The sequence below is a fragment of the Durio zibethinus genome, chromosome 1 (genome assembly GCF_047325235.1).
Source record: "Durio zibethinus cultivar Kanyao isolate XHJ-2024 chromosome 1, ASM4732523v1, whole genome shotgun sequence".
Classification (NCBI taxonomy): domain Eukaryota; kingdom Viridiplantae; phylum Streptophyta; class Magnoliopsida; order Malvales; family Malvaceae; genus Durio; species Durio zibethinus.
In genome coordinates, this window is record NC_143162.1 from 34,981,955 (window position 1) to 34,999,914 (window position 17,960).

Genomic DNA, 17,960 nt, shown 5'->3' on the forward strand with positions numbered 1-17,960 from the left:
GGTAGCCGTTTTTTGTCATTGCTATTCCAGATGTTTCAGAATCCTACGCGGTCAAGCCTGGATTACAAGATATTCCAGCTACTAAATGCCATTAATTAATTTCTTGCTCTGAATACAACACTATCAAATTGCAAAATCCCCACTCCCAGATTTCTTTTGTTTTTCTAAGGCAATCAAATCACTTAATCTTAACATATTAGAAAAACAATAATTATTTTATTTTTTATTAAAAAAAGTCGTTATTGAAAAATAAATGCATATATTAAATTTCAAACTTTAAATTTATTAAATATTTTATTTTAAAAATAATGAATCAATCAATTGAATTAAAATTTAAATTCAAAGAATTATTCCATGTTAAAATCTTAATAATCAATTCCATTCAATTGCTAATTTGAATAGGTACATTGAGAATTTGAGATGAAGATCACTGTTGGTGCCATTGCCTTTTTGGGTCTTAAAAATAAAGTTATTAATATCGTATCGAATAATGTTTTAATTTTTTTAAAATATGATATATATTGATATTAATTATTTTGATATATTATTTTTGATATTTTTGTTTAATACAAATATATTTATAAATATATATAAAATTATATATTATAATATTATTAATAATCTATAAAATATATATATAATATATTCAAAAATCAAATAAATAAGTTTAAAAGTATAAGAAATAATATCATAAATTTTCATAATATTTTTAAACATTTAATTTGATCAGATAATATTTAAATATGTATTTTTCATATAATTATTAAGATAAAAATAAAGAGATAAAAAAATAACGAAGACTTTATGATTGTTAAACTTTATAAAAAAGTATAATTATTTTTTTGAAAATTTTTTTTTTATAAATTTTGATTTTAAAAAATAAAATATAAAAAAATTAAAATAACAAAACTCAACCTTTAATAATTATTTTATCAATTAATTTTATTTTTATTATATTAAAAATAATTAAATAACAAGAAATAAATTAAATTTTATAAAATATATTTTATATTTATATATCGATTGAATTATGCTATTTTATCAAAATTTATCAAAATAAATCAAAACTAACAAAAATAATCGATTTTATCTAATACAAAATTTAATATAAACATTTATTATTAAATATATCTTATTTTAATATAATTAAAGCATACCAATCGTTCAATGCCAAAACGAAATTCACAATTATACTTAATGGCAAACAGATCCGCTCAAGTCAAGTTTTACAAGTAACGAAGCATATCAACGCATGTCAGAAATTAACTGGTTGGGGTAGAATTGACATTTAATTGCCTAAAGTCCACCCAAATTCAACCCTACCTAATCACTTCTACTCTTTCTCTCTCTCTTCTGTTTCCTCTATAAATTGATACTCTTTGTACCTCTTACCCTGCACCTCCGAAAATTATATCCGGAATCCAAAACAATGTCTAAGCTCTCCACCTTTTTCATTGCTGCCCTTCTTCTCAATTTTATGCTGAGTTATGCTGCTCGGCCCGAGCCTGCTTTACCCTTAACCCAACACAAGGTATGTGTCATGTCTTTACCTTCTTTCTATCCTTCTTACCAAACCCAAGTCTTTGGTTTCTTTTGTTCCTAAATGAAGATTTCCTCTACAAGTTTATATATATATTTTATTGATATTGAATTGTGGATAAGGATATTAATTGGTTTTTGTTCATGCAGGGATTTGAGGCAGAGAAAGTTGATGTTGATGAGAACTGTGAAGGAGTAGGCAAAGATGAGTGCTTGATGAGAAGAACCCTTGCTGCTCATGTGGATTATATTTATACTCAGCATCACAAGCCATGAAGTTGAAATTGTTGTAGGAGATAATGAAAAAATGGTTCAATTATAGCCTCAAACCATAAATAAATTATGTTTCCTGTTCATGTTGGCTTGATTGAGTAGATGGCTTAGCTAGTTTAGTTTCACAGTCGGTATGGTTTTGCATTGATCTAGATTTTTAATGGATAATTCAATGTTTTTTTTTCTCATGTCCATGCCCATATTTGATGCTAAAGAAAATGTTTGAACAAGTTTGAAAAACCTTTCAAATGAAAAGAATACAGATGAGCCAAACAGCCAATGAAGATTCTCTTAAATGGAGATTAAGACAAGGAAAAATTGCTCACTCTTAATTTTGGTCAAAAACAGTCACTGAAAACAATGGAGATTCTCTTAAAATATTAGGACTATTTGCGGCACAATTCACACATGTATGTAACGTATGAAATTTCCAGTCAACTCCAAAAGAAGAGATAATTGGCAACAGACAGGCTGAGGGTCAAACACGGCTATGACAATTTCACACCCTTTACATGTATTATCGAAGCGTATGCTGCTGTTAAAAATTAGTCATTTTCCTCATTAAATTTAATCTGATATACATTAAGATGATGTCGTAAATGCATGTTTAACAATCATAAGTGAGATGAATACCATCAAATTTTGTTTGAATATAATCCGTTCTGTGAACATTTTTAAGAATACATTTCTTTTTATCGGTTTTATGTATTTAAGATTTTATTTCTCAAATGCTAAGGATCGAAGTATGGTTCTTCCTACCAACTAGATTATCCCGTTTGGTTTTATTCTTAGACGTTATGTAAATATAGATCTTAACAGGTCCAATAAAAAGATATTCTTATTATAATAAAGGATCATAGTTTATACTAAGATCAGTTGTTGTGGAATAATTCTGCTTTACATTTTAATTGGAAATGAATGGGAGACTAAAGATGAAAGTACAGGTCCGGCGAGGAAGTTTCAAAACAAATATTATGGCATTGGTTGACCTCGAAAGTCAGTTCACTCAATTTAATGGCAGGCAGTTTTGCACCTGGTAATTTTCCTAAGAGGAGCCCACTATCCAGACTGCATAGTCCATACCCACTTTCATTCTCAAAAGTTTCAGCATCTGAAATTTGAATGGCACCGAATTATCAATCATTGCTGCTTTTGAATAATTCCGTTTCCTCTGAGAATCAGAAATGTGGATGATTGTCTCACTCGCAATTTCCAGATTCATCCCTATCAACTTGAGAAAAATAGTATTAATATTAGATCATAGAAGCCAAAGACAAATCTTTTAGGAGTAATTTGTTATCAATGAAAGCAGAGTTCAGTCTCTAGCAATTTCTCACTAAAAACAAGCTCTACGTATATGCACAGAGACTTATATCAACAAGGAAAAATGCAGACTGAAAAATAGACTAGGCTGAAGGGTTGTGAATAAGTCCCCTCCATTCATGGGGTGTGGTTGCTATGAATGGTCTTTCTGTCACATTTTGTGATTAAGATCGACCAATCCCTTGATTTTTTGAGATAATTGATTATTATCTCCATCATAAATTCATAATCCAGTCATTGTGTCGAATCATGTTGCGGGATCAGAAAAACTTTCTTTGCCAGACAGAACTGATGCTCCTATGGAATAAATATCAAGGCACCAACCAGCAAAGTCATCCCCTCCTACTCAGAAAAAACACACTTCCAAAAGTGTGATATGATGCTGAATGATACAAGCTGTTAATAACAATGGCCAAAAAATTGACACAAATATTGGAATTCTATGTTTCTTACCAGGATCGGATTTTTGTGGAACAACAAATACCACTAATTCTGTTATACAGCAGTGAGAATATTGAGTATACATTTGAATAATGATAATAAATTTCAAGGAAGCTAGTATTTCTTAAAGCTAAGATCAATAAGAAAAACGAACTACAACACCTTAGTTATAAATTTTATTTGCAGGGGAGAAATATGCATACAAGGCCTTCTGATATAAGCAACTTTGGTAAGATTTCTTTGTATTTCCATGAAAAAAGGTACAAACTCGTTCAAGCAGGCAAAAGAACCCTACTACCACCCAGGATATGTAAGTACAGAGCAAGACAAATGGTGACAATAACGGAAGACTTCGCGCCAACATATCTGATAACATCTAGTCCCCTTTCCACAACCTTCTCATGGACAATATGAATGCTTCTTTTCAAACCCTCTGAAAGCTTCCATAATAGAAACTCCACTATAGACCTTATTGTTTCAACGGTCACCCTCCCAGTCACATCAAGCACAAACTTCCTATTGCTGGGAACTGCCCATGTGGATGAGACCTTATAAACCCACCCATTATTCTGAATCCCATCAAATGAGCTCCCTTCTTTCACTCCTTGTACAGATACTTCTTTATTGAAACCATCTCTCATTCCACTGGCATCCTCACTCTGATCAAGAACTGAACAAGTAGAACCCGAGTTTGAACTTGTCAACACTTGATGTGATGTTCTCACCAGCGTTGCCACAGCACCATTACAAACAGAAACTAAAATGTCCCTCACATTTTTTTGATGCTTTGGATTGGTCATCCCAGCAAACATTTCATCATAAGTATTAATGTCCATTGTCTTGTCAAGATAAACTGCAATAGCTGTGCTTACAAATCTTTGTATGCAATCAGCCATTAGCTCTTTGCACTTATCGTCATAAAGCACATTAACCCATTTAGGCACATCAGATGACACATCATTCCCACTCAACCCCCCAATTTCTCCACCACTTGAGTAAAACCCCAGAACCAGGTTCCTAGCAAAGCTACCAACCACAACAGATACAAAACCAGTCCCAGCATTAGAGAAAACCCTATCCAACACCCTATCAGTAAAGCTGGAATTCTCCGAAACCGTTTCCAATTCATTCTCATCCCCTGATTCTAACTTATACCCTCTTAAAACTCCAACTGTTAAAGCCTCAGTAACGCTAATAAAAGATTGGGAAAAATCCTCTGATCTCACAATCTTTGAAATTTGCTTCAAACTATTAGGAACTTGATCAGATTCAGATTGCAAAAACTCCCTCAAGTCCTTGGAGACAACATTGATCGTCTCCGCGGATTCTGAGACCAATTCAGCTAACGAAATCAGGGCTCCAAAGAGCTTGAAAAACCTCTTTCTCTTCTTCACCACAGAGGGCAAATTATACACCTTGTAAACCCCATAACCAGAGACTCCACACATAGCTAACAAAATAAGCCATTTTTTCTTCCTACGTGAAAAAGTCAGCGCCTTGTTTACCAATTGCAAATCCATTGACTGAAACAAAACGGTAGAGCTACAAGAAACGGAACCCGGGGCTTATCAAATACTAAAAAGAAAGAAGCGCTAATTAAGCCCAGAAAATTGATGGGTTTTAGATAAGCTTTCACAGGAAGAGAAATCTGGGGTTTCTTTTAAAAGTAAAAATAGATAAGAGAATTTTAAGAGCAGATATTAAAAGAGACTAGATATAGGAGGTTACTTGTGTAATACCCTTTTTGAAATTGGTTTTGAATTGCAAGAATTCCTCTTCTTTTTTTTTTTTCTCGCCTTGAAGGAGAAAATGGATTTGCAGAAGGATGGTGAGAAGACGAACCTGGTTGCAGAGGGGGAAGAGAAAGGAAGAAAGGAAAGAGCAATTGCGTTTTTTTTTTTTTTCCTTTTTCCTTTTTTTTTTGGTTCCAGTTTTTTCAGGTCCAGAGAGAATCTCTTTCTGTTTCTGTGGTTTGATTTTCCCAAAAGGCGGGGTTCTTTATAAAACGACGCTGCATCAGCATTGCGTTTGCTAACAGCTAACAGCTAACAACTTGCTTTTCGTTTTTATATGGTTTTGGGAATTTAATAATTGGTATGACAAGGATATAAATATTCCTAAATTGTTTTTTGAGTTTCTCTAACTTTGATAGATCATAATAAATCTCTGTGAATTTTTTGTAAATGATTTATTCTACTCTACAATTTAGATTTCGTTATAATATTATTGATAATAATTAGAAATAGATAAGTTTCTCTAATCCAGACTATGCATTTATTATGAATGTGTTAGGTCAAGTATGATATATATATATATATATATATATATATATATATATATATATATATATAACGAGTTGCGTTTGATTCGATTAGTTTATAAAAGATCATAAAAGATAAGAAGTCAACTTGAGCATTTTTCAAGCGAATTAATTAATTTATTTTATAATCATACATAAAAAAAAGGAAATAATTTATTTTATAATCATGCATAAAAAAAAAAAAAAAAAGAAACCAGATTTCAAATATTAATATTTCTTTGCTCAGAATTGAATAAAAAAGCACATGATCCTTCCACCGATCTAATTACATAGAGAATTCATATATTATACAATAGCAAATATGAGAATCGAATCTCATGAATCATGATCTCATCTTATTACATAACTGTTAGCAGAAAGATTTAAAAAATATCTCCTGTATCTAAGGGCAAACTTCAAGTTCTAAAAATGGAACCTTTAACTACAGATTTTCTGTACAAATCACAAACTTGTTCTCAATGCTACTATTCTCATTTCAACTTAAACTCCGTGTACATTTTCTATCGACACAGGCAGTCGTCCTTTCTGACATAGCGTAGTTTTCCCACCCTGGGAAATCGCTATATCGTTTGAGTTACAATCCTTGGACAATAATCACTCTATTAACAATTGATTGATCACTCACCGTATACAAACAAGCTCCCGAGACACCTTCACCACCTGCAACTGTTGCCCCTGCAACCATGATGATGTTGGTGTCCATAATCCCAGGTTTTACATCAAATCAAAGGACCTTTCGTTTTTCCATCTTTGGTCGAACCAGCAGAGCTTACACCAAGCTGAATCCAATCATAGGGCTTATGTTTTAGAAGTTTCAAATACTTTTGAAACAATCTTAGATTTCGTGGGAGTACTACTATCATCAATATCCTCAAGATCACTAAAAGAAATATCTTCTTCATTCTCCACAAAAATTGCAGCCCCACTGTAACCGCCAAATACAGAATCATCATCTTCTGGCCAATCGATCTCATCATCTTCAAAATTTGGAATCAATATTTTTGAGGATGAACCAACCAGACAATCCCTATCCTCAGTGTTGGACACCGGTTTTTCTTCAATAACAGACTTGTCTACAAATGGCATCTCATTACTTTCAATCAGATGCTTCTCAGTCTCATAATCTGTTGTGATGCTAGATGCAGGTTCAGAAACATAGGTCCTAGGTGACATCGTCTCAAAGGCAAAATAACTGGATTGGGAAGGAATAAGATCTTCCAGCGCGATACTAGAGCTGTCTACTATGCGGGAAGTGCTTCCATACCAATTAGTTTCAGGCTTTGTTTGCTTTTGAAGCTCCTTCATCCACAATGCTCTGGCTTCCACTACCTGCTAGTAATGGATGAACCACCAATAGAATTAATCAACAATCTTGTACTGCAGGAACTTGTCCAACATCAAGGGTGGAAAAACAAGTACATAAGGTATCTCATGAAGAGTACACTTAGATAGCATTTGGTACGGGGTAATCACTTCAAAAATCATGGTAATCACTTCAAAAATCATGGTAATCAACACATGGTGATTAGATCACTATATTTGGTATGCACTTGGTGATCCCACGTAGCGGTGATCTTGGACCATGTTGGATCACCCAGAGCGATTAGATCACTGTCTTGGAGGGTGATATAATTTCCATACGAAAGGGTGAAAAACTTTTATTATCGAAGTGAAGTGATATATAAAATTAATAATAGTCAATTTACCCATTTCATATGTGAATTACAAATTTGTTGCTACTTAAAATTGTAATTATTTTATATTTTTAAACTAATATTCATTATAACAAGTTTAAAATTAATTACGCATTTTTTATTTTTTACTATTTTATATATAATGTTTTTTTATTTTTCTTTTATTATGAATTTAATATATTGGTTTTATTTTCTAATTCAAATATTTTTTACATAATTTATAGTATTATAAAAATCAATTTGCTTATCAATAAATATGTTTATTAATTTAATTATATTTTATTATAAAATAAATAACTATTACTAATATTTTACAAATTATTATTTATAAACAACCATAAAAATATTAATTTATGTAACAATGACAATATGCATGGTTATTTTCGTATTTTTACACAAGATAATGTTTGGTTTTTAGTAATGCCAAATATAGCAATCTTTAATTCCTAAGAATTAATCATTGTTAACCAAACAAAATGATTTCAAATTACGAGTGTTAAAATCACTTTGGTAATAAAATCACCCCAATAATTATATTACCATGGTGATCTTGCAAAAGATACCAAACGCCACCTTATGGAAAACAAATCTCAATCACAACTTTGATAAACCATAACATCACTTCCATGAAACTATATGAAAATGTTATTGTATTGAGCATATAGCAGGTTAAGCTACAATTAAGAATTCATGAATAATCCAAGAAAAACAATTTGATAGACGGATTTGTAAGCATAACCTTGTTGACAAAGTGGAGAAAATAATTTTTTCTTTTAAAAAAAGGAAAGAATAAAACTCTTGTCTGACATCGTCAGCACATCAGATATGACTTAGGAACCATGGAAACCAAGCCATTAAAGGTTGCTTGATTAATCTAGACAAGAAAATACACGATGGACCTTACGGTGAATTGGTAAACTAGCATACAAAATGATGGACACCTAATATTACCTATTATGTACATGTAAATGATAATTGTGAATCCATGGGAATAAATTAAATAGTGTACAACTCTAAAAATGGATGTCTTATTAGAGGGTTGATGCAAGGGCAATGCGCAAGAATGAATATCTCAAAAACTCAAAGGAAATATCAATTAATCATCAGATTTTGCAATACTTTTTATTCCTGGATTAACAGAAGTATAACAACTTGAGATTAAAGTTTAAAACGTAAATTGTAACCCGAGCCATGAAAAATGAAACAAGAAAAAAGAAATGGATATTAAATTGAACACTCAATAAGGACTCAATATATTCAAAACCCATTACATAATACCTTTCTGTGAGAGAAAATAATTAAGAAGCTTCACAAAGTAAAAAGATACTTGGGCCACTGATGAAGTTGTTTCTATGAGAAGTAACTGACCTGAGGTGTGGACAGCATCTCTGCATCATTCTTGTTAAGTCTCGGATGCAGAAGAACAAAATAAACTTTCCAGAAGTAACTGTCACTTATATGGCAAGGACAAAGCTCAATTCTCAGAGCTGCCAGTCTCGGAGCAAGATGTTCAATAGCCATAGAATGCTCTCGTTGGGTAACTGACATGTCAAAATCTAAAACAAGGAAACAAAGGAAACCAAAAATCAGAAATGCACTGATTGTCATTTTTGTAAATCTAGACATCATATATCATAAAAATAATCAAAATGAAATCTCAGAAATTACAACTAGAGTTGAAGCTTGTAAATCAAAATTAACTAGCCAAAGAGGCAAAGAATACATGAAGAATGTGTTAGATTGAGCAAGGATAATATAAAGCATTCTCCTGCATCTAAAATTCAAACATAGAAGGTGGATCTTGATCAAAATTGCAAACAGAAAAATAAGTTTCGGCCCAATCACTTGATGAGAGAAGCATACATTTATGCAATGGTTCAAACTTCAATTCAATAATGTCAAAGGCAGGAACTTCAGGGGCTGACACTTAGGTTATTAACTAAATTTACTTTAATAACAACGAACTCCGTTATTTTATGATCCGACATTGTCAAAGACTTTCAACAACAGATTCAATGGCTTAGATAATAAACTAAGAAAATAATGGTAGCATAAATTTGGCAATTTTACATAAGAGTAAAGATCTGAATTCAAACTATTCAGTGTTTAATTAAAATTCAAACAATATATAACTTTTTGATCAGTTGAACTTTAAACAATTGAACTTAATAGCAAGAATTCCATGGCAGAGCATATAAATAAACACCCAAATTATAGTACCATGCAATGAGATCAAATTAATAATGAATAATTAAAATATATAAACTTACCATCCAAGTCCTCATCTGGATCAAGAGGGAAATCCAGCCACGTTTCTGGGTGATGCGCGATGTTCCTCGCAAACGCCAATACCTCATCCGTTATCCCAACCGCATTGAACTCCTGATCCTCCTCCTCCTCGTCATTTTCATTTTCCATCTCGTTTTGGTCCTCATTTTCCCCCGATCCAAACGGAAAATAATCAGATGCCATCTTCGATAACCTTCCACCGATCTCAGTTAAATCGTCCATAATCCCCGCAGCCGCCGCAGAATCAGACGGATGCTCTTCGTCCCCGGAGAAAGATTGATCCGACGGCTCAGATTGATTCAAATTAGAGAACGATCGATTATTTGATTGGCCATTGAATTGCGCCGAAGAATGAGACGAGGGAGGAGGTGGCGGAGCGAGAAAGGAAGCGACTCCCCAGAGTTGGCGTGTTAGGGTTTGTTTGAGTTCGGTTAGGTCTTCTTTAACGCCACGCGATTGGAGTTCAGCTACTTGTTCGGGGGACAATGACTGTTGTTCCACCTTGGTTTCTTCGTTTTGAATCTTGTGCCTTGGAGGAGGCGATGATTGAGACTCGTGTGTTACGACGTCGTTTTCTTCATCCCCTGAAGAAGCTGATTCATTGTCACCGTCGTCGAGACGAAGCGAGTTCGCCAGCGACCGACCTAACCATGACATTGTTTTTTTTTTCCTTCTTATTTTATAGTTTTTAGTTTTTTGCTTTTTGGATTTTTGGGTGGGAGAGAAAGTGATGGATACAAAGCTTGGGGGTTTAAAAACGAATTGCTTTTATTTGTGATTTTCTTGTAAGAGTGGGGCAATCATATGGGTTCGGACCACCTTAAGCACAGATGCGGTCTGGATTTATGTCCTAAAGGTTATTGCCACGTAAGATAAAGGGCTTGCCACTGTTTTTCGTTTACTGCTGTCGCTGGTCCTGTTTTTAGGTACAGATTTCTTTTTCCTTTTGTAGTTTGTTTGTCTCTTTTGACTTTCCATATTCTTTCTCAAAAATGTCTCCAAAATCCAAAATTGTTTTTACTCAGGAAGATGGACTTTGCTTTTATTCTGGGCTTGAAGCTCAGGATGCTGGTGGGCTTTGGGTTTCCTTTTTCTCACTATCTCCTGGAAAAAGTTGACGGTTTGAATTTCACAAGCTTTGATGTAAAATCAGTTCGAAATAGCTGGGAGGCGTTAACATTTATTATGCAAGTTGGTCAACTCTAAAGACAATCAGCCACTTTCGGCTTGTTCTCAATCGAAATGTGGACTTAAAAGACCGGGCCCGGTTTGAGCTCAGACTCTAAGAACATGGCACAGCCAGGATTATAACTCCAACCAAGATCATGATTTAACTTTTTTTTTTGGGAACGAAGCGGCATGGATGGGTAGCACGGTCCAGAACATAAAAAGTGTGAGAGATCTTTTAATGAATAATAAATAGCACACTCCCAGTCCCAAGTCCCTATTCGAAGGGGAACACTGCATTTGACCAGATTCTAGTTTAGACTTGGCAAGTTGTTTGAGTTGATGCCAATGCGGCCAAAGGCTCCCAGCTAGCTCTACTTTTTAGGTAGACAAGATTTCCCTCCTTTTCCCACCCGCACAAATGTGTTTCTTTTGAATGGCAAAGGGGTATGACTGTGAATGCATTCATGACAACATAAGTGGAATTCAGGGCCCTCAGCCCCTTGGAAACCAGGATCTAATCATTCGAATGTTTATGTGTGCATGATCTCCAACCATATATTTTAAAGTATCCTCGAAGTTGAAGATCCTTCCAAACAGTATGGTTTCTTGATGTTGGAGAAACTATGTAAGGTTGTTCTTGACTTGACTCATTTGCTCCACCGAAGATCCAGCTTCCATGCTAAAACCTGAAGTTTAGGTATGCTAGTTGGACGTTGGAGACTCGCATGCTTGCAGCAATTACCAGTGCTACCTGCAGAGAAACTTCTTTTCAGCAAAAGACTCTCCTTCAAGCCACAGCTTACAGTTTGATTGAATGATGAGAAGAGTCCACCAGATTTTCTTTCTAAAAAGTAAAGACATGGTACCCCTTGACCACCTTTTATCTTGAAATTTTGGGGGAACGCTCTCAAATTTGCTTAACAATCTTAAAATCAAAATCCTTTAGAAAAAGATGAGTTTTATGTAGACAGAAGCATGTTTCAACTTAGGCAGATTGAATTGAGCAATTCAAATTGTTAACCATGTAAAGGAAACAAAGAGGTTGTACATGTTTTATATGATAGCAATCCAGAGGGTTTACAAATCCTACAAAGTTGAGATTTAAGACCCAAAATAACTCTTTCAACCAAGGTATAAATGTAAGCTTTCTCAAAACCTTACAGAGATGAAGGAAATCAAGGGATCAGTGAGACAGGTCTACCAACAAAAACTAAGTACAATTATAAATGACACAAATGCCAACAGGAATCCCCTCATATCATGTCCCTCAATCACCACTTCCCAATTCCTACTCGGCCCATTACATGAGCTTACAGTTACATTTCTCTCTTGTGGATTGAAACAACAAAGAATCAGTGACAAACAGATTGAATCACAACCTTGCTGGGAATTATTGGACAATATCGGCAGAAACATGACCTTAAGGGCAGTGGATTGGTAACTACACAACTTCCAATTAGCTCAAATCCACATTATGCTGGTACTTGATGTGAAACAATAATATAATGGAAATTCTTTAGTATTCACAAGAGAGCAAAGGGTACCTCAGAAACCCCGATTGACCTCATTATGAGTTCTACTAAACCGGAAGCTCGTCAGCCCCATTTTTAATATTGGACAAGACGAGAAAGTCCTGTATATCAACAAGCTGCTATTTTCCTTCATTGAATTGTTCTTGTAAGCTTACACTTGGAAATAAAGATGGTAGCCGTGTAATTTAGGCTACACAATTTCAACAACTCTGTTGACCGTTGCTTCAAAACAGGATTGTAACCACTCTGTATAACTAGAAGTAGCTTTGCAGCCAGACCTTCATCCACAGCAAGTGAAGCACATTCCTCCGGTGCAAACTTGCAAATGGTCCACAATATGGACAATGCAAGCTGAGTACAGGTTTCTGAAGCTTTCATCAATAGTTTCACCACATTCGGTATGGTATTCGGACAATCTTTCAAAGCCAATCTTCCTTCTGGAATACTTGACAAAAGCTCTAATATATAAAGGACTAATTCCAAACACTCATTATTCAAACCAGGCACCAACTCAACCAATTGAGGAACTGCCCCAACATTGACAAATGAGTTCCTAACTGATGCATGAGAACAGATTGTCTTGAGCAAAGTCAATCCAGCCAATACCCCATTTGGGTGCTTCTTATCTTTTACTAATCTCAACAACCCAACTAAAAGACTCAAACTTGCAACACTTTCTGACGCAAAATCATTCACTTCCATCAACATTCCAATCAACCTCGTACAGTTAATCTTGGTCTCAAACGACCCTTCATTTAAAATATCCACCATTAAAGATATTTTAGCAGGCTGCAACAAATCAGACTTGGAATTTAAATCAAGACTCAAGCTCACAAGAACTCCAATTACCTCTGACCCAACAGCATGAGTTGTAAAAGGACCTAGCAAAGATGAAATCAAACCAACGCCTCCATTTTCCACAACAATCTTCTTAGCTGTCCCATGAGCTTGAACCACTTGTCTAAGCTCCTTAAGAGCTTGAATTCTAGCTTGACCCTTAACTGTCTTCAAATTCTCCAAAATCTCTTTGACCCTTCCTTGCACATCCTCTGACCTCTTCTTCATAGCCAAGTACTTCTGAGAAAACCAACCATAAATTAGCTGCTGAAGTGTCTTGTTCGGAGTCACTGAATAATCCCAAAGCTCTTGCATCGTGGTGGGACAAGTGTAATGGCCTAAAGAGAACCATTTAAGAATGTTGGATCTCTCATAGGTTTGGCCAGTACAAAGAGTCACCGGGTCTTCCATTGGCTCCAAAGAAATTGGACATATGAAAACCGTTGGCACATCCGTGGACTCAAGCTCTTCAATCATTATCTTCAGATCCAATTTGTCTGAAACAAAACCAGTGGATATTACTCCACAACCGCCTCCCAAAATGCCATCTTTTACAGCCGTTTCTAGATCTAGAACTTGGCTATCAAGCTTCATGTCAGATTCTCTTCGACTAGATGGTTGGTACATTGGCATTTTTTAATACCCTTTTGCAAATGCTAATTGTAATGAGAGAATCTAACAAAGAGCCTTCTCTTTGTTTTTTTCCCAAAGAAAACAACGAGAGCTAGTTTACAAAAAAACTAGCCTTGAGGAACACATATCACATCCAGGAAGCAAGAAGCGTGCGGGAGAGAAAAATTGAAAGAGAGGAAAAAAAGAGAAGCAAGAGTAAGACTACTGATAAAGGCAGGAGTTTTGTTTTATCTCTATTTCTCGTCCTTTCTCTTTCATTGGCAAATCAGAAGTCAGAATGCCAACAAAGGGTACATCTTTTCTTCCCCATTCTTTTGCTTTTCATTGTTCTTTGCTGCTTTATCTGATCTCTTTCTTTGGTCAAAAGCAGTAACCTCCTCCTTCGTATTCTTCACTAATACCATCATCATCATCATCAAAGAATGATGACAAAAAAAATGCAATCTTCTTCCCTAATACCAAAGCTCTTTACTACTACTACTCAAATACCCTCCCTCTTCAAGACTCTTCAAAAAAAAGTGAAATCATCACAATCCCAGACCCAGATCAACTAAAAAGAAGAAAGTGGTAAAGAACATTCAAAGGTGAAACAAAGACGTCAAATTTGTATAGGAAAAAAGAAAAAGGACGAGATTTTTGGCAATAAAGATATGAAAGAAATGGGAGAATTTAACAATGCCTAGTTATAGAAGGACAACAAGAACTTTTCTACAAATGAAAACAACCAAAAAAAAAAAAACTCTGCCTTCTGCACAGTATTCTCTACCCCCGCTCTTCTTTTGGGCATGGCAAGAAAATAAATATTAAATTTTGGTTTTTTTGAAGTTTTAAAATTATTTATATTTTTATATTTCTTGGAAAAAGAAAGATTACCGGCGATTGACCGGCTGTAGGGAGTGAATTTTACCTATGGTGACTGTGCATCACACGTGCATTCATATCTTTATACACCGCTATATCCTGTTTCACCCGTTTATTTTATTATTATTTTTTTAAAGATTTTCAATTTCTTACATTTTGCCTTGAGTTTTGAACAAAAAGTTTTGCTTTTTAAATTTGACGGACTGATGGGTCCTAGGCTGCCAAGGACGCAACCTCAGTCTCACGGCCCAAAAAAGGGCAAATGATGTCGCCGAGGTGAATAATTACTACGGTGAGACCCCACATCACGTCCTTTTGTTTCCAAGTTCCATAATTCACAAGATACAACCTAAGTTGACCAATCAGATCGTGATGTTACCTTAAAATTACATTACTGTCCCCGAACATCAAATAACATTTTCAAAATTCAAATAACTTCTTCTTTTTTTTTTTTAATTCAATGCCAAATAAATCTATTAAATTTAGATATGATAGTTTGAAAAACAACATGACAACAAGATATAGAGATAACATTAAAAAAATATTAAAATTATATGAAAATTTTAAAAATACTCACATATGAATTTAACTAAAATTTTAAAAATATATTTTATATTTAATATATTAATACGAATTATAATGTAATAATTTTTTTATATATAAAATAAATATAATATAAATATATAAATTATCAAATTTGCTTAAATTATTCATGAATGTGTAATTTTTTTCATTCATTTTATATCAAATTTACATTGCAAATAACGTAAACTAAAAGTACCTAATGCTGAAATTTAAAGAAAATATTGTGTTAAGACAAAGAAATTAATTGAACAACATAATTTTTTGTTAATAATTATTTAAAACTAAAAAAATACACTTTAATTTACGGAGGAAGCTTAACCTTGAATTGTTACCTTGACGTCTATTATCATTTTAATTAAAAAAGTAACCTCTTGCTAAAACATCTATGTTAAGTCGTATTATGTAGCTATTTTGTTATAATACGTAGAGGATAATATTCTTTTAATTTCAAAATTTTCTTGCAGTATTTGTGTATCACATCTGCTGCAGATCCATATTTTTTAAAAAACATCTATTTATAATATATATATAAATTTATTAAATTTATCGATAAAAAAAAATTTAGGAGTGTTTAGAATTTTTTTTAATTTTATAATTTTTCGAGTGTTTATGTTAAAGTATATAAGTTATAATAATTATAATATAATTAATTAATTATAATTTAAGTTTATATGAAATCCATCAATAATTGATGTAAAAACTACATTTATTTGCATAAACCTTTTTTTTAATTAAACAATTATAATATTATAATAAAAAAATTATAAATAATATACTTCCTTTCCTTGCAGACTATTCCGCAATGCAGATCCGCCACTGTGTTACATGCAATATTGACCTAATATTCCAAATGGGGGGCAGACTTGAAATTGGAGGAAGCATTGGAATGCAATACACGTTTCGTTGGGCCCGCCAAGAGGAGATGGGGACCTCATAACCAACCTATACCCATTTTAGAAAAAAAAATGAAAACAGCGACAAGATTATTATCAGGCTTTTTTTCCATATGCAACTGATATTTGTAAGCAACATAAGGAAATTTTAGTAAAAGAAAAAAACGTAACATGAGATAATTATTAGAGCCTGAAATCGAAAAGTCATTTGAAAACAAAAAAAAAAAAACCTAAATTCATCAAACTTTAATTTGATAAAAAAAGTTAAAGATTCAAATTTAAATTTAAAATATACTTAAACTAAAAAAAATACTAAAATAATTATATCTTTAATAAAATCTAAAAAAATAATCTGATTAATTTAAATTCAAACTTAATCAAAACTAAAAAAAAATCAAATTAAAATTAAATTATATTCAAAATGACTCAAATAAAAAAATCATCTTATTCGAATCCATCATTTTACTATTTCTAATAATTATTAGTAATCACTGACAAAAAAGTAATTAATTAAGGGAACACTTCAATTGTCTTAAAAAAGTGATCCTAATTCCTAAATAGATAAATTTAGAAAGAGGAATGTAAAGCCCTCGTGGGGTGGGGGGCCCAGGAAGAGCGTGCCTTAGTTAAAGTGCCAGCTGGGGTTTTGACCGGTTGCGGGGCCTTTGGATATTCTAATTTTGGGGTGCTTTTTCTGGTCTTTGGTTTGACCACTTTGATTAGCGCTCTCATGCACTTTGCTTCCGCTTTGTCCATCACACCACACGACACGTGCTTGTGGGAACCGTGCATCTCTGGCTCCATGCCACTTTTGCTTTGCTTTAACTCGTTAATTGGACATTGCTGCTTTTATAATGTAGTACGATTATACCAAAGATAGTGGGAAATTGAGACTTGACCTTCTTCCAAGAACCAATACAAGTGATAAGCTGGCTCGTCTTGGACTTTTGCTCAAGGAAACATAGTTTTTTAGACTCCTAGCCCAAGGTAGACAGACTACTGGAGTCAAGTCTAAAGCAGGTGTGAGGCCCAAGTCCATGTGCCAAGCCTGCTTGTTTTTTTTTTTTTCAAAACAAAATATAGCATAAAAATAGTAAAAACAAATGTTGAAATTTGAACAGCAATGGATTAATGGGAAATAATAAGATTTTTATGAATACTTCATAAATAAAAAAATTGAAAAAATATTTTTAAAATTTGAAAATTTTCTTTTGTACTTTTTTTTGACAATTAGTAATTCATTGACAATATAAATATATATATATATATATATATTATAAGTAAACATAAAAAAAAAATTAAATCTGTTATCCCATTGAATCTCAATCCTACTAAATTATCTTTTAACCGGTTACTACATGAAATCATGAACAAAGATAAACTCGGGATTCAGCTTGCTATTTTTCATTTGGCAGCTAATAAAACTCGAATCATAAACCCCGAATTGAATCAATGCAGTATTTGCTCATCCTTTGGAGCAATTAGACCCAAAGGCCAAAGCTTTCATGTTCTCTACGTAGGCTATTTAAATAGAAAAGAAACAGAGAAAAACAAAATATTTCCACCGAAA

The 17,960-nt window shown here is 33.4% G+C and overlaps 3 protein-coding genes and 1 pseudogene across 6 annotated transcripts; 1 reads left to right on the forward strand and 3 right to left on the reverse strand.

The window, feature by feature from the left end:
• Positions 1-1,370: 1,370 nt before the first annotated feature.
• Positions 1,371-2,000, forward strand: LOC111312535 (phytosulfokines-like). The gene is made up of 2 exons (XM_022912889.2): positions 1,371-1,531; positions 1,690-2,000. Exons 1-2 carry the CDS (start codon positions 1,430-1,432, stop codon positions 1,813-1,815), a joined length of 228 nt encoding a protein of 75 aa, XP_022768624.1. The 5' UTR covers positions 1,371-1,429; the 3' UTR covers positions 1,816-2,000.
• Positions 2,001-2,630: 630 nt separating this feature from the next.
• Positions 2,631-5,598, reverse strand: LOC111312534 (protein PHLOEM PROTEIN 2-LIKE A10-like). 2 transcript variants are annotated; one of them, XM_022912888.2, is made up of 2 exons: positions 5,316-5,598; positions 2,631-5,118 (listed from the first exon to the last, which is right to left on the reverse strand). In XM_022912888.2, exon 2 carries the CDS (start codon positions 5,094-5,096, stop codon positions 3,849-3,851), a length of 1,248 nt encoding a protein of 415 aa, XP_022768623.2. In that variant the 5' UTR covers positions 5,097-5,118; positions 5,316-5,598; the 3' UTR covers positions 2,631-3,848. The 2 variants fall into 2 exon arrangements, with proteins under 2 accessions (XP_022768623.2, XP_022768622.2); XM_022912887.2 differs by having other exon boundaries at positions 5,305-5,598.
• A 526-nt stretch (positions 5,599-6,124) lies between these two features.
• LOC111312533 (uncharacterized) lies at positions 6,125-10,650 on the reverse strand. Of its 2 annotated transcripts, none has more exons than XM_022912884.2 (3): positions 9,861-10,650; positions 8,959-9,146; positions 6,125-7,225 (listed from the first exon to the last, which is right to left on the reverse strand). In XM_022912884.2, exons 1-3 carry the CDS (start codon positions 10,534-10,536, stop codon positions 6,695-6,697), a joined length of 1,395 nt encoding a protein of 464 aa, XP_022768619.1. In that variant the 5' UTR covers positions 10,537-10,650; the 3' UTR covers positions 6,125-6,694. The 2 variants fall into 2 exon arrangements, with proteins under 2 accessions (XP_022768619.1, XP_022768618.1); XM_022912883.2 differs by having other exon boundaries at positions 6,125-7,228; positions 9,861-10,627.
• Positions 10,651-12,074: 1,424 nt separating this feature from the next.
• Positions 12,075-14,838, reverse strand: LOC111311332 (U-box domain-containing protein 30 pseudogene; annotated as a pseudogene). Its single transcript, XR_016345805.1, has one exon. The product of XR_016345805.1 is annotated as a U-box domain-containing protein 30 pseudogene (transcript).
• Positions 14,839-17,960: the final 3,122 nt, after the last annotated feature.

Excerpts from the sequence above, each read along its gene's own strand:
- LOC111312535 (XM_022912889.2), top strand. The coding sequence starts at position 1,430 with ATGTCTAAGCTCTCCACCTTTTTCATTGCTGCCCTTCTTCTCAATTTT. Across the intron at positions 1,532-1,689 it reads TACCCTTAACCCAACACAAG|GGATTTGAGGCAGAGAAAGT; the intron begins GTATGTGTCATG and ends TTGTTCATGCAG.
- LOC111312534 (XM_022912888.2), bottom strand. The coding sequence starts at position 5,096 with ATGGATTTGCAATTGGTAAACAAGGCGCTGACTTTTTCACGTAGGAAG.
- LOC111312533 (XM_022912883.2), bottom strand. The coding sequence starts at position 10,536 with ATGTCATGGTTAGGTCGGTCGCTGGCGAACTCGCTTCGTCTCGACGAC. Across the intron at positions 9,147-9,860 it reads TCCAGATGAGGACTTGGATG|ATTTTGACATGTCAGTTACC; the intron begins GTAAGTTTATAT and ends TCCTTGTTTTAG. Across the intron at positions 7,229-8,958 it reads AGATGCTGTCCACACCTCAG|CAGGTAGTGGAAGCCAGAGC; the intron begins GTCAGTTACTTC and ends ATCCATTACTAG.